This window comes from Carlito syrichta, unplaced genomic scaffold (genome assembly GCF_000164805.1).
Source record: "Carlito syrichta isolate Samal-C Ts95f unplaced genomic scaffold, Tarsius_syrichta-2.0.1 Scaffold277817, whole genome shotgun sequence".
Taxonomy (NCBI): Eukaryota; Metazoa; Chordata; class Mammalia; order Primates; family Tarsiidae; genus Carlito; species Carlito syrichta.
The window spans coordinates 4,354-17,685 of record NW_007221913.1 but is presented as its reverse complement, the minus strand read 5'-3'; the positions used below and the strand labels follow the sequence as shown (position 1 = coordinate 17,685).

The following is a 13,332-nucleotide window of genomic DNA, read 5'->3' as shown; positions in this document are numbered from 1 at the left end:
TCACCTATTGTAAAAACCAATTATTTTGCTAGAACCAATAACAGGGAAAGACGTGAAGATATTCCCATCTCTTAGTAGTCTTCTTCTCCTTCCTGAAAAAAAAGACTTCCTTCCTCTATCCCCCCACTCCTAAGCCTTTATACACTGTGTCCCCATTAAGCCCAGGAATCAAATGTCATTAACTGACAAACAGAGGTAGGAAAGGAACCAGATGAGACTGCTATTCCTACTCAGCTAACAGACACAACCTTGGGTAAGTTCTTTAACCTCTCAAGTTTTTTAACCTCTTTTTTCCTCATGTCAGAAATGAATAAATTAGAATGGATGACCTCTAAAAACCTTCCAACTCCAAAAATCTAATTCTCTATTTTGCTGCTGGGTTAAAAGATTTATTTCTTCCTACGGGTATTTTAGTTTTCATGCAGAATATAATGGCAAAAAAAAAACTTCTCCGAAATGCAAGAAAACAGTCCTACCTAATGAAAACACAGATTTTAGAGGTGATATTTTGGGGCAGAACATAATGTAGGCAGCATATTCCATCTACTGACAAGGCAGCTTTGCCCATCATAACTACTATTTTCGTATTTTTGGAAAAAAAACCCAACAACCGGATCTAAACTATTAGGGATGCACAGTATTGGAAGTGATCTTCATTTATATTTGTGGCTGTTGATTCATGAGCATAGCATTATATTATTAGCAGCAGGTATTAAATATATTATTTAGTATTAGAGGTATTAGTCTCAAACATAGGAAAGATTAGCATTTGATATATTAGTTCTTTGGGGTTATAATTAAGGCTTGAATTCCTAATTGTTATTATCCAATGCATAGTAAGAACTATATTGTTATTTTGCTCTTAACTCCACAATGAGTTCACCAACATCGACAGCCCAGTACTAATTAATGAAAATTCTTAAAAATGTAGGCAGTTCACATCTTTTGATTATTATAGACTTTAAAGATGACAATTTGGGGGGAACAGTCTTTTCTTATTATAGCATTTTTTGACCTAGCTTTATGAAAAAACTGTATGCTAAACTAATGGTTTCAAGCCTTTAAAATCCTCTTAAGAGATCCTGCCCATCCTTTATACCCCTCTCTTTATCCACCTGTCTTCCAGAAGCAAAATCTTTGGTCTGCTACAGACGAGTCAGACATTCATCACAGATAATAGATGACTAGATCAAACATAAAGACTTCCACTCTTGTAATCAACTATGTTTTTAGGCCTTCTATCAATATGGTACTTGCATCTGGACTCAAAAGGATACTCAAGTATTTACAAATGTATAGTGGTAATTTTAATGGAGTTGATATACTCAGCTTCGTGGCTTAAACCTTCAGACCGGCAACATGTGGAAATCTTTGTAAATGGATGCCTATATTCCCTAAAGTCATAATACACCACACCATCATCTTCCTGGAGTCTTCCTAAGACACTATATCTTGTATTTCTGAAATAGTGAGACACATCATTACTGATATCTCCACAGGTGTACTTTTCCTCTACTTTGGTCACTGATTTAGAGATAGGTGACTGATTATCCCTGTCCCTCACCTCAGCTGTGGGACTGGCCCAGGTGGGACACAAGCCCTCGTGTACTGGCTCAGTTCCCACTGGGGCAATCATGTTATGCCCCTGAGGTCCTACACTGCTAACTTTGTAGGTTAGTACAGTACATTCTTGATTGCTGTCCTCCTCACTCTGAATATTGCTGTGCCTGGCAATTGACAGTTTCTATCTAAAAAATGTGCTCATGATTTATGAGTAAAAATTTCTGTCCACCCACTTCTACAGCATGTAGACATGCACATTCAGAGTGCTAAAATCAGACTCTGTTATCTACCTCTCAAACCCCACCACTAGAAGGCATCAAAGCCTTCCCATCACTTGTAACTCCCTTCCCACCAAAAGCACCCTCGCCTGGTATATCTCAATCCTCCTGTTGATGAAGATATCGCCTGCTGGTTCCGTCTCCCACAGGCAAGGAGCTTGGTGCAAGTTCCCCAAAGCAAGTAGTGACTTGAACCAGAAAAAGACAGTCAAGAATTGCATTCACCCCTGGATCATGCTATCACTCTGTATTTCAACTCTAGAAGCCTTCAGGGGAGTTGTGAGGAAAGAAATGCCCCAGACTGCTTATCTACCAAGGATTTCAGGTTCTTTTAGGTTGGAAGATCTTGTGATGATTAAATATAGTGCCAAAAATTATCTAAGCAACAATAAACTTAGAAGTCTCTTGGGCAGATAGGCATGACCATTTTCTCATTGTCTTCCATTTCATGTTACGCCAACTGAGATGTACCCAGATAGGGAATGTGATGCTTCATGTTTATGTGGTGACTTTCTCTTGGATAAAATGGGGGTTGTCATGACTAAGTATTGTACTTGGAATGTGGAGCATAGACAGAGAAGTGGTTCTTCAGAAGATACACTAGGAAGTGGTCCTCATACCAGCTGGAGGAGGCACTAGGGGAGGAGGCTGCATCATTCAGTATGGCATATGTCAAAGCAGCTTTGGGGACTGGGAAAGTGGTAATCAGCAGAGTGGAGGAAACCAGTGCTACAATTCTATCTTTCCCAATTCCGTAATAGGGTGATCCCAGACCACAGGATGCAGAGTGTAGGGTATTCTCCTCATGTCTGTAGGCAGAGATGGTCCCCATTTAGCAGGCTTGCCCAGCACAAAGTCTGCTGTTCCCTTGTGAGCAGGAACCTTCAAACTGCTCTCCTGATGGCAGGAACCCATCTTTGTAGGACTGTGTTAGTTCTTACATCTGGGGAGCAAAAAGCGGGGCAGGGGTGTAGTGAGAAAACTCTCTGGGAGAGTTCCACTTCACTCCTCATTTAATCTCTTTCTCCCTTCCTCTCCCTTCCCCTCCCCTCCTATCCTTTCATCCCTCCATCCCTCTCTCTTTTCTCTTCTCTTTCTCCTTCCTCCCTCCCTCCCTCTCTTACTCTGTCTCTCCTCTCTCTCCTCCTCCTTTCATCCTCTCTATACACATGCCCGCATTCCAGTCAACACAGCCACACATTCACTTGTGTACATACTGATCCACATAGCAATATCTTCCACCCACAAATACCCAAGTGTCACACATATAGTAATTAAAGAGAAATATATAGGTAACCCAGGGAACTATACTCTCATTTTCTCCATTCTCTCTCATTTTCTCCCCTAAAAAAGGCCTTTTCAAAAATATATTAAACCAGGTAAATTTTTACTCAGATGTTCAGGTGATTGGAGCAGATTGACAAGGAAAACAATCACAAAATAAATAATTTTGTTCTTTTTTTTTAAAAAAAGGAACAGTTTCCTACACATTGTCTCTCTCTCTCTAACTTGACAGAGCTGCTTACTTGGACAGATGATGCTGTCGAAGAGGAGCCCTGAATGGACCACGAGGGGAATTTGGAACAAGCCAGGGTCCTGAAACTGAGGAGATCAAGGAAGCAAGGAGCAGGTGAGAGGAAGGAGTGAGTGAGGGAAGCGAGGAGGCCGCCAGCCCTTCATTGGTTCCTCTGTAGTTTGCACTTGCATTTCTCACGTGAGTGGCTCTGTGGTGCAGTCAGTGTGCAGCGGGCACAGAGGAGGCAGCATACAAAAGTAAGAACGAATGTAGGGACTCACAAAACAACAACATTTTAAGAAATCTGGTTAAAAAGAATACAAAAGTGACTCCACAGAGGGGGGAGGAAGAGCTCCCACCCCTCCCATGCGTGTCCCCTCTTGCTTTCTTGAATGACAAGAATCACTTTAAGGATCTTTGTTTCATGGTTGGGCTGGTTCTTCTTAATCTCTTTCCTGGCTCCTCTCCTTCAACCTCCATTCTTTAGAAAGCACCTCTTTGCAGATACAAGGCTGCTGAGTGGTAGCCTCCCTGTGCAAATGTGTGTGTGTGTGCATGTGTGTGCGTGTGTGTGTGTACAGTGGCTGTTCCTTTCTCTCCTGCCTGCTTCAGTCCAAGCTTTGAGGTCCCATCTGCTGGGTGCTGAAAGTCCCGTGGGAGCACCCTGTTGGCACTAAGGTAAAGACTTGGATTGTCTCAACCCAGATTCATGGATTTCCTCCCTGCCCGGGGCTACAGCGGGCTCCACATTAGCTACAGAGTTTGCCTGTTTCATACTCCACAGGGTTTGGCAGCTTTGAATTGAAAGCCCTCAGGGAGGACTGGATCCTGCCCACCTCATTGTTGGCCAGCTTGAGCCGGTGCCGCAGCAAACAGGAGAACAGGTCCAGTCGGACTTTGCCAGGTGGAGAGAGCTGGTTCACCCGGTCCCTGAGCTCAATGAGCTGCAATAGTGCAGAGTCCTGGGAACCTTGGGTATACGGGTAGTCCAACTGGAGGATTAAGTCCCGGATAGCATCCGGGTCAAAGGGCAGGCTGTAGCCAAAGACCTGCAAGGTGTTGATTTTCATGTAGCCCAAATTCTTAGAGGGATCCGTCATCTCCAGGGGCTCGTAGTAGATTGTCTCGTTGGAGCTGTCATCCAGGGACTTGATTCGGCTCCGTAGGTAAACATGGACTGTCTCAAAGAAGGTCTTCCACCTGTTCCCCAAGGTGATAGTCCAGTTTTGGCACTGGGCAGCTGCATCCACATTAGTCCTTTCCCAGTCAGGGAAGCTTCCCTCATTCACAGGCATGAACCAGCTCTCAGAGTGGCTGCCCCCAAAGGGGTTGACATAGATGGCCATGACAGGCTCCAGGGTGCTGTTCTTGGTGAGGCAGATCTGCAAAGACAGGGCCAACATCACATGCACCAGTCCAGGCTTGTACTTGTTGCTCTTCAGGGTGAGCAGCATGCGCTTCCTCCAGGAAGGGTCGAACCAGCTGCCCAGACGCATGTCATTGCTGATGAAGATGGAGTGGACCTCGATGCGGCTATCCCGCTTCTGTAGCAGGTACTTTAGCTCCAGGTCCTGCAGGTCTGTCTCCAATCCGAGAAAGTTCTCCAGGGACTCAGCCACCTCTGGCCGGCACAGCCCCTGGGCCAGCACGTAGCCTGGGTTGCAGCTCCCACAGCGTGTGCTGTTGTCTGGAGCACAGTGGGCACATGCAGGCCCTTCGCCCAAGGCACATGGGATGGGGCCCTGGCAGGAGGACTGGTCATAGGGGCAGGTGCAGCTGTGACTCTGTTCCAGGAAGGTGCCAGGGAAGGTGCTTTCCCCACAGTAGAGGAGGGACTGGATTCGGTTCCACCAGTAGGACAAGGACCTTGGGAAGAAGAAAGAAAAGCAAAGCAAGAGTCAAAGGCAGACACACACAGAGAGGACATTGACTAGTAGGCAGGATAGGCAGGGAAAGCAGTGAGTACTCCCTTGTTCCCTTATTCTAAAACCTATGAAGGCCCTCCAACATCTTTGACATCACATCCAAGTCTTCAGCCTTCTACATGAGATGGCCTTCCAAACATTCTAACGTCGTATCAACCTCATCCCTACCTCAAGGTCTTTGTCATTTCTGTTTCCTCTGCTTCGATTACTCCTCCACCTAGAGTAGATATTGCCTATGGCTGACATGCTTAAAGTTTTGATTTTAGCGCTTATGTCACCTCCCTCCACTTTGCTCATCCTCCATCACATCACCTTGTTTTTATTTAACTCCTGGCAATTATCAGCATATGAAATTATTATGTTTAATTGTTATTTATTTGTTTATAAACTGCTTCACTGTAAATGCCATGAGAGCAAGGACTGTGTTATGGACCAATAGATTCTCAGAAATGAGGACTGCTATTCGGTGCATGGTAGGAATTTCATAATTATTTGTTGAAAAAACAAATAAATGAACTCTGTTTAAAAACCTCTGCTGGGCCGGGCTCTGTAGCTCAGCCTGTAATCCCGCGCCTTTGGGAGGCTTAGGTGAGTGGATTGCCTGAGCCCGCGGGTTCGAGACCCGCCTGGGCAGCGAGACCTCATCTCTACAATAAATCAAAAAATCAGCCGGGCGTGGTAGTGCGCGCCTGTAATTCTGGCTACTTGGAAGGCTGAGGCGGAAGGATCGCTGGAGCCCAGCAGGTCGAGGCTGCGGTGGCCGGGAGCGGCCACTGCACTCCAGTCTGGGCGACAGAGTGAGACTCCAACTAAAAAAAAAACAACAAAACAACAAAAAAAACCCTCTGCTGGTATGTGTCTCTTCTTACCTGTGCCTCACTGACAGCCACCTCTCTGGGTTGCTGACTGTGAAGGCCACTCCTCTTGTCTGTAATATGCCCCACCTCATGTGAACCAGGTCCATTTCTTCCTGTACACTCTGGCCAAGACTTTCTTCTCCAAGGAAGCTTTCCTCTCTGGTCTTTGCCTCTAGGAGACTATCCCTTTGATTTATGTTTCACAAAACATTTAAGTGGTTGCCACACAGTTAGAATGTTCTCATTTTTATGTTTCTGTTTGTTAAATTTTCCCAATTCACTAATATGTCCTACAGCTTAATAGTAGGGCCTACGATGTGGGCTTGAACATTTGTTGAATAAATAAACCAATAAGTGGATAAATGAGTGAATGCTTATGATAGCTCCACTCTGCCCCGAGGCCAGTCTCAGCTTTCCCTCCTCCTGTGGCTCAGAGTAGAGTCACCTGTTTGAAACAATCCAATGTGTGTATTTCTCATCATATGCAATTGGTGTATAAGCTTTTAACTCCACCCCTTTCTTTGCAAAAAAACTTTATTACAATGGAAATCAAGAAATGAGAATTAAGATATTATTGGAATAGCATTTGAATCTACTATGGTTTAGATAAGAGTAAAATGGGGCTCCCTCTCTTTTTCTCTCTCTCACTTCAGACATCACTCAAGATAACAAGGGAAGGCTATGTGTTGGTCAGCACTCCCAGAGCCCTCTACAGTGGATAGAGGGTCCTTGTTGGGTTCTGAAGCTGTTGGGGGATGTGCTGAGCCCCAGCCCTAGTGTCTGGGGTACTCACCTCTCCTTGGGTAGGCGGAAGCGAGGCTGCCGGTGGCAGCGCTTGCAGAGGTTGAAGAGCCGGCGGACGATTCGATGGGTCTTCTTGAACAACACTTTCAAGCTAGTTCCCAGCTGCTGGTAGCGGTGTTGAAGGCTGGTGTCCATGGCCCAGAACTGGGAGATCGCTGTGGAGTTCAGGAACCGGTCGTCAGGCAGCCTTTTTAGCAGGGCCTGGAACTCTTCTGGGGACAAGAACACAGGAGCTGAGCTGGGAGCAGCTACACAGAGCCCTGGGAGGGGTGAGTGGGGGCGCCCCAGACACAGGGCTCTTCAGAGACACTGCATGAGGAAGAGCCTTCACATCTACTCCCCCAGGTTTTTTTAAATATCAGCTTTATTAAGAAATAATTAACCTACAATAAAATAAGGTTTGGGGATTTTTCCCATTCTTCCTATCCCTAATATGCTCCTGAATTTAGAATTGATTTCTGCCACCACCAAAGGGGCCAAGATCCTACTGTCACTAATGATCTTGGGTGCATCTCTTTCCCCCTCTGTGCCTCCTTCTAAGTCATCCACTGCACACTGCGCTGTCTCTGGGCCAATCTTCTTCAATGATACCACTTAGGGAAGATGGGAGACCCTTGTGAAGGTGAGTGTGTAGCAAGACTAGTAAAGGTGGCACACAGAGAAGGTGCAGCACACAGCTCAGAAATCTAGTTTTTATTTTTTTTTTAAGAGACAAAAACTCACCCTGTTGCCCGGCTGAAGTGAAGTGGCACATAATTCACTGCAGCCTCATTCTCCTGGGCTCAAAGCAATCCTCCCATCTCAGCCTCCTGAGTAGCTGGGACTATAGACACACAGCACCACAACTGGCTAACTTTTTCATTTTTATTTAGAGATTGGACCTCCCGATGTTGCCCAGGTTGGTCTTAAACTCCTGGCCTCAAGCAGTCCTCCCAATTCAGTCTCCCAAAGCACTGGGATTCCAGGTGTGAGCCACCGCGCCCAGTCATAAATTGTTTTAGAAATCTTTGAGTTCCTGAGAGCAGCCTCTCCCCTCCGCATCCTTCTTTCTGACTTGTTAAGATACTCTTCCTCTCTTTTCAGCTTTGCCTCTTGGCTAGATACCCATTCTTTCCTGTAGCTGAAGTAGAACCATCATAATTTCTTTTTCCAAGCTCTTGCCAAATTTAAGTTCTTCTTAGAGTTTTCTGGGCACACCATGCTTTCTGAACTCAAGCTCAGGTCTCTGTCCAGTGCTCTGCTTCTCCTTGGGACCAGCAGCCATCAGGTCTCCTGGTAGAGGTCTAGGCAGCCCTTTCATATTCATCAGCAGTAAGTTATAGTGGTGAAAGCATCAAGTCATGTTCTAGAATACAACCCACCCCCGGAGCCCAAAGCATCGGGCTGTAGGGGTCGGGGGCTTGAATGTGCTATGCTCCTTAGCCACTAAATGTCTTGTCTAAGACTTGAAATGGCAGCCCCCTAGGGCTTCAGATCATTGTGATTTCTCATGTACCTGATGCCTCCAGAAGACTGGAGACTCTTGTCTAGTAAGGGCGATAACAACTTACATGTGCATAGTTAAAACATTTAAACATACAAAAAAGCACCCAGAACAAAAGGGCATACTCCCGTGCCTGCCACCTAGCTTCTGTCATTTTGTCCTATTGGCTTCATTTTTTTTAAACAAAGAAATAAGGTAAACCAAGTATACTGTACATAAGGGCCCTAAATGCCCCTTCCCTCTCTATCTGGATATAACCACTCTCTTGACATTTTCTTTATCATTGTCACACATTTTTATGTTTTATACAAATATATTTAACCATTAAAATGTATTGGCTAGCATGTCTACAAACATTATATAAATAGGATTAATTTTATTTTTATTTAATAAGTTATTATCATATATATAGACATCATATAAAAATAAATATGTATACAAACCATGACCTTTTATCTTTCTTTGCTTTATCCAAAATTATGTTTTTGAGATATACCCACATAACTATCATTTACTCAGTACTGAAATGTGTAAATATGCCATGCAGAGTCCTTTATACGTTAACTTCATCTACATTATCCCATGTGAGCCTTCCATCCATCTATTATTGCCACTTTTCCTCTTTCAAAGATGAGGAAACTGAGGCATTGAGAAGCTGCTTGGCTAATCCAAGGCCATAAAGCCTGAGGGTATTAAGGCAAGGGTATAAGACCCCTGACTCGAGGTTTTAGCATAACATTGATACTAGGTATAACAGCAACAAGCCAACAACCAGCCTGCACTGAGTGCCATTTAGAATTTGTCCACACACTACATTTATTCAACATATATTTATTGTGCACCCCACATACGAACATTGCTCTAGCACCGTGGAATCAGCAGCAACGTAGACAGACAAGGTCTTTACTCTTAATTATGTTCATCTTAGCTTTCTAAATCCTAAAATACATCTCTTTGGTAAGAATTGTGTTCATTTACACATAGAACAAACAAAATCACTTGAGACTCATGGTGATGATAGAATCTGCTTGAAGTCACATTAAGTAACTAAGTCAGGATCTAAATCAAGTTCTCCCGATATTCTTGCTCTGTACCTCCCAGTCACCTCCCATTGATGGGGGCAATGCTGGGTCAGCTGGTTGCTCACCTGACTCCTCAAACTGCCGGTTGTGTGTGGCCCAGGAGTCCTGGATCTGCAGCAGGCTGTCCTCCATGGCCTGGATGTCGGCATCGGGGCAGTTGCATTCTGGGAAGGTGGGGCTGCACTTGCACCAGCAGTCATTCTCCTTGCAGATGAGCTCACCCTCAGAGCTGCATGTGATGTAGCTGAGTGCTGCAGCTACAAAGCGCTCACGCAGGTGCTCAGGAAGCAGCACCTGCAGGCCTGGGGAAAGGATGTGTCAAGGAATTGCTGGGCACAGGCAGTGGGAACTCAGTTTCCCACACCCAAGACTGTAGGATCCCCAGGTGGGGTTCTGCTGACGTGTGCATCCTGGGACCAAAAACAGTCACCCCAGGGCCTGATGCTGCTGAGCTGGTTGGGAGAGAGGGCTACCGCTGCCCCAGTGACAGATGGGGGAGGATCTGAAAACGCAGATGAGGAACATCAAAGCCTAATACTTAGCCAAACCTCTCACATCAGCCAAATTGAGAGTGTGCATATCATGAGAACAGGCTTATTGGCTACACATCAGCATTTCTAGGATGGAAATGGGAAGATGTTTTGGATAAAAGAAGAACTTACAGCCCTCATGGGGGAGAAATAAGGCTGGTGGGCTTTTTGCTCTGCCTCCTATAGCCATCCTGTTTGTAGCTTAACTGAGTTTAGCAGTAGGCATCCTTGGACATTACCAACCCTCCTGGCCTTGAAGACCACAGCCCTGATGACCGAGAAAACCCTGATGTCCTGGTTAGGAGGTAGAAACAGGTATTATGGGTATACAGTGGCTTTGCACTATGCCAAGTTCTTTCTATATATGATTGCAAATAACACCTGTGCTCATGCTGAGGTTCTTTTTTTTTTAATGGTCAAATTTATTTATTTATTTATTTATTTTTATGAGTTGGAGTCTCACTCTGTTACTCAGACTGGAGTGCAGTGGCCGCTCCCGGTCACTGCAGCCTTGACCTGCTGGGCTCCAGCTATCCTTCCACCTCAGCCTTCCAAGTAGCTGGAACTACAGGCACATGCTATGCACGGCTAATTTTTGATTTATTGTAGAGATGGGGTCTCTCCAAGTTGCCCAGGCGGGTCTCGAACCCGGGGCTCAGGTAATCCACTCACCTCGGCCTTCCAAAGCACTGGGATTACAGGCTGACCCACCAAGCCTGGCCACTGAGGTTCTTATAGGTAAGAAATCTAAGCCCACAAGGACCTTCCCAAGTTATAGCACTCATAGAGTCTGTTGGTGTCAGATCCTGTCCTTGTCCCATCAGATTGTTCTGCATAACTGGGACTGGTTGTTCCATTTCAATATGATTGAACTTTTAAGGAGATTTGGAAGTGGAATAGTGGTCAAAGCCCTGAGATCTGTCATGCCTAGATGAATATGAGTGGCTCTCAGCTCTTTTTTCCAATTAGCTTCTGATCTTGGATATAATGCACTAAATTGCTCCAAGCTTCAGTTTTCTCCCCCATCTGTGGTGAGTATCTGTTTACCTACAGCAGAACATACCCCTCATTGGCTTCAAATGACAAATAAAGTAGCTGTTGGAAGCTTACCAAGGAATGAATGTAGGATAGGCTTGCCTATGGACACAGTCTGAGTCACGTAGGAGGTCAGACCTACAGGAGGCTCCCCAAGCAGGAACATTGTGAGAACTTGTGCCAGGAGAGTGAGGAATATGGGGACTTCTTGATATGATGAGTTCCTTTTTCCTCACATCAGAGAGTCCAAAATGTGCATCCCAGTCTCCACAGACCTCAAAGTACAACTTAAAATTGCCAGCAGCAGTGGATGTTTGTTGTTCTTACTTCAGGTCTACTTCCAGTTCTGCGCTGCTCCTAAATTTTCCTTTCTTGACATTGTGCCTGCCGTGGGTCTTCCCTAGCCACATACTCACTTCCAACACTCACCCTCTCCAAGTCCTTTCCTTTCACCTCCCCCAGCACCTCCCTTCTCCTCACCAGAATATTTCCCATTGCTATAAAATAAGTGCCCCGAGAAATGTCTGCATGAATGATGGGCTATAAAATTAAATGGCATAAACTATTCCAAATGAATAACCAGACATTTTGAACTTCGCTCACCACTAATTTCTAGACACAGGCCCAGCCCATCCAGGGACACAGGAGAAGAAGGATGTTAATTGCATTAGGTACCTCTAAATCAGAAGGTTTTTTTTTTTGTGCCTCTTTATTATATGTTTCTTGATTCCTGAAGCACTGCTGGGTCACATCTGACTCAGGTTGCCTGGAATTTGTAATCGTAGATCCTGGGTAAGAGTTATTGATTTTGTAATGCTGAGACAATAAGATCTTAAACAGAGTCCAATTCAGTTAGGTCTTAAGAGAAATAAACTCTTCCCACTAAATCAGTTTGCATAGCCCTGCCCTTAGGATGCCTGAGGGAAGCAGAGGGTAGGAGATGGGTGCCTCTCCCTAACTCCCAGCCTCCAAACCTAATGTGCTTTCCTTTCCTTTTTCTTTCCCAGTTTTGCTTGTTCTGTCTCCAGTCAAAAGGCTCCCATTCTTCTCAAACTCACCTCCTGGCTTTGAATCTCCCATGGAAGATCACAGACTAAAAAGAAAGCAGAGTCCGCTCTCAGACTGTGGTTACAGTAACCAACAGTCCCAACTTTGTGTAGCTCTTAGTTGAAGTAAAGATGGTGGTCCTATAACCACTCTGCAAAGTCCGGTTACTCCTCAATGTATCTTTAGGATAGAGGATTTTGGGGGCCACCAAGACCATCGAACTAGGTCAAGGTTTGTAAGGATGAATGTGCTCTTCCTTATAGGATATGACAGAGGACTTGAGAAGAAATATGAGGTAGAGTGATTTAGGTGTCCAGCGGTAGAAGCAATGGATCTTGTGTGTAGAGCAAACCATATCAGAAGCTTTCTCAAAAGAATGATGAAAAGTTGTTAAACACAGGGCCCAGAACTTGTGGTAGTTCTTGTCTTAAGAAGGGTTTAACCAAATGGGGCAGGAAGGATTTTTTTCCCTGCTCTTTGGTGACCCAGGCTTTTCACCCAGTGTGGAAACCACCACAGTGCTGCTTACCGAGTAACTGCACTTTGTTCTCTGGACTCTGCACCAGGACAGAGCTGACTGAGTCCAAATTGTCATAGTTGCTGCAGCCCAGAGGACCAGTCCTGGTCTCTGTAACCTAGAGAGGGAAGGGATAGGGTATGGATTTAGATGACAAGTGGAGACTTTTTGCCCTTCCCTCCCCCAGTAGTCCAATCTTGGGCTCCATGTCCTGTCCTTGATCAGTCAAAGAAACAACATGTGTCTTTTCCTACCCCAGGAGCACAAAGTTACTTTTCTCCCTTGACCTGAGATAGTATCTGTTAGGTATGGCTGGCAGCAGCAGTTATACATAAGTAGGAGCCCTTTCAAGATAGCCAAAGGAAATTTGTTTCCAGAGTGCTGGAGAAGGAGTGAGATCTGTTAGCAGAAGTCACTCCTCCCTATCCTCCAGGAAGTCAGGGGCCATATGTGGTCCCTATCAGCCTGCTGGCAAGCCCAGCTGCAGCAACTTGATGTTTTAGGGATCCCAACAATGAAAAGCACTAGAGAAATATGAGTATTAGTATTAGTATTAAACATTTAAGTCCCACCTTGGCACTGAGACGTCCTTAGAGAAAATCAGCCATGGGCTTGCTGCATATTTTAATAAGTATATTAAATATACATAAACTCTTATAGCCATGTAATATTCCAAAACACCATTGAGTCATTTT

At 45.0% G+C, this 13,332-nt stretch overlaps 1 protein-coding gene across 1 annotated transcript; it reads right to left on the bottom strand.

Annotated features, from left to right (window-relative positions):
* Nucleotides 1-3,207: 3,207 nt before the first annotated feature.
* Nucleotides 3,208-12,334, bottom strand: LOC103254384 (BMP/retinoic acid-inducible neural-specific protein 2). Its single transcript, XM_008052476.1, has 4 exons — nt 12,132-12,334; nt 9,574-9,810; nt 6,933-7,155; nt 3,208-5,223 (listed from the first exon to the last, which is right to left on the bottom strand). Exons 1-4 carry the CDS (start codon nt 12,151-12,153, stop codon nt 4,107-4,109), a joined length of 1,599 nt encoding a protein of 532 aa, XP_008050667.1. The 5' UTR covers nt 12,154-12,334; the 3' UTR covers nt 3,208-4,106.
* Nucleotides 12,335-13,332: the final 998 nt, after the last annotated feature.

Excerpts from the sequence above, each read along its gene's own strand:
- LOC103254384 (XM_008052476.1), bottom strand. The coding sequence starts at position 12,153 with ATGGGAGATTCAAAGCCAGGAG. Across the intron at positions 9,811-12,131 it reads GGGAGATTCAAAGCCAGGAG|GCCTGCAGGTGCTGCTTCCT; the intron begins GTGAGTTTGAGA and ends TCCTTTCCCCAG. Across the intron at positions 5,224-6,932 it reads TTCCGCCTACCCAAGGAGAG|GTCCTTGTCCTACTGGTGGA; the intron begins GTGAGTACCCCA and ends CTTCTTCCCAAG.